General features: G+C 35.0%; 1 protein-coding gene across 1 annotated transcript; it reads left to right on the forward strand.

Annotated features, from left to right (window-relative positions):
* Positions 1-533: 533 nt before the first annotated feature.
* On the forward strand, positions 534-1,633 carry LOC109591959 (uncharacterized; the record flags this gene model as incomplete). The annotated part of the gene is made up of 5 exons (XM_020007543.1): positions 534-655; positions 706-972; positions 1,022-1,262; positions 1,314-1,424; positions 1,470-1,633. Coding segments are annotated over exons 3-5 (365 nt in total), but the record flags the coding sequence as incomplete, so codon positions are not given.
* Between the last annotated feature and the right edge of the window lie 296 nt (positions 1,634-1,929).

A 1,929-nucleotide genomic window follows, 5' to 3' on the forward strand; every position in this document is an offset into this window, starting at 1 on the left:
TTAATTTTGTACAGAAGACTTAAAAAACTCCTTTGAAACCTTGATATTAGATAATAATTAGAATTATACTAAAAAACTATCTGTGCAGTGTGCACTCCACTGTATGCTCACATTATTTAGGTGTTTCTAACTATAAAGGCCTTCATACACGAGGCGACTTGTTGCTAGCAACCAAGCAACATGTTGCCAAAAATAGAGCATCTTTCTATTTCTGGCAACATGTTGCTTACAAGGTCAAAGTAACCACAAATGTTGCTAGCAACAAGTTGCCTCGTGTATGAAGGCCTTTACATCATTCATTCTTCATAAAACATGATTTATGCAAGGGTATAGCTACTCTTGATATTATGCTATATATTATGTATTAGATTTCTAATTTAGTGGGTGTGCAATGCAGCAATCAAAGTATACTCATTACTATAAGAAGTATTGTGGTTTCCTTTCCAATGACTATAAAAATGCTCTTGAAGCATAGTCTATTATCCAAATTCATTCAACAAAAAATGTTTTATTTGATTGTCTTCATGTTCATTGGATCTTTAATAGCATTTGATGGTGTGACTACTTGTTACTGCCCACCCAGTAACCGTATCAATTTACAGCTATTGAAAAATATAGGAACTGCAGAACTTCAAGATAAACTTGGTGATTCAAGGTCGGCATAATAATTATCATTTTAATAACTATCTGTACTACTTTTGTTAGCAAGCAGATGTGTTCCTTACTCTGCTACACATACTGGATTTAATTTGATTCCTGACTTTGGCAAAGCCAAGAGTGTTAAAGCTAAAACATTCTGTGGTCCTAAAAATAGTGATGGATCTATTGACTGTACAATAGATAGCACTGATTTTTCATTGGGAACGTGCTATCCAGAAAAACACTTTTGCATTCATCAGGTAGTGTGTCCAGTAACTCATATGGCATCAATTCAGTGCTCCAGTCTCGATTTACCAAAATCTGATAGTGATTGTGAGGAGAATACGTGCACTATGTTAATTTTATTTTATTTTCATTACAGGAGAGTGTCTTGATTCAATTTTTATTACTAGTGGTATTTTACATGAAAAGCAATACTGTGGTAAAACAGATGATGGTTGTTTCTCTCCTTTTCAAGAAGCTGGTGGCAGTAAAATTAGGATTGTTTTTGCAGGTGGGCAGTGCTGTCAGAAATGTGGTTATCGCTCAAGTGTACACCACAGTCATCTTATGCTAATAATGGGAAAATAGCACGAGCTGAAAGAGATATAAAGAAGCATGAGGTACAAACCATTAATTTTTATTCTATTTCATAAATTTTATGTTAACTGCAGATTGAAGAAAGAGGTGCAGCAGGTCCACCAACTAGATATCCAAGGAAAGTAATAGTACCTGCTGGTGCTGTACTGACTTACAAAAACAGATTACTCACCGTCAAACTCACAGTAAGTGAATATTTTTAATGTTAACTTTATTACTGTTAATTGGAGAAAGCAACACTTCAAAAGATATGGACTTCTAAACTTCAAGTGAGGGATGACATAGCTTTTGGCCCTGGTGTGCTGTTTGAGGCTAAAAGAAATGCAAATAGGTCATTTGTGGGCTATGGTAAACCATGCAACTATTTTTTATTAATTAATGTACTTTTCAAAAGGTGTTATGACTATCTATTATAACAAGGTTTACTACCAGGAGAGTGGAAGAGCAACGGCAGGCTATTAAATATTTTCTTAGTGGGAAGGATACATTTGGGATTTGCCATCATGAGGGAAGCAGATAGAGTTAATTTTGCTAATAGCATCCATCATATCAGCCTTTAAAAGTAGACTTTACTTCTTCCAATTTTCTAACTTTGTCTATAGATGCTGCGCATGGTCTACATATTCTGCCTGTGATGATGCTACTGTTGATGCTCCTTTCATACAAAAGCTCTTCAGGATCTATCCCTTC

This window comes from Amphimedon queenslandica, unplaced genomic scaffold, assembly GCF_000090795.2.
Source record: "Amphimedon queenslandica unplaced genomic scaffold, v1.1 AMPQUscaffold_6729_Cont21315, whole genome shotgun sequence".
In the NCBI taxonomy this organism is placed as follows: domain Eukaryota; kingdom Metazoa; phylum Porifera; class Demospongiae; order Haplosclerida; family Niphatidae; genus Amphimedon; species Amphimedon queenslandica.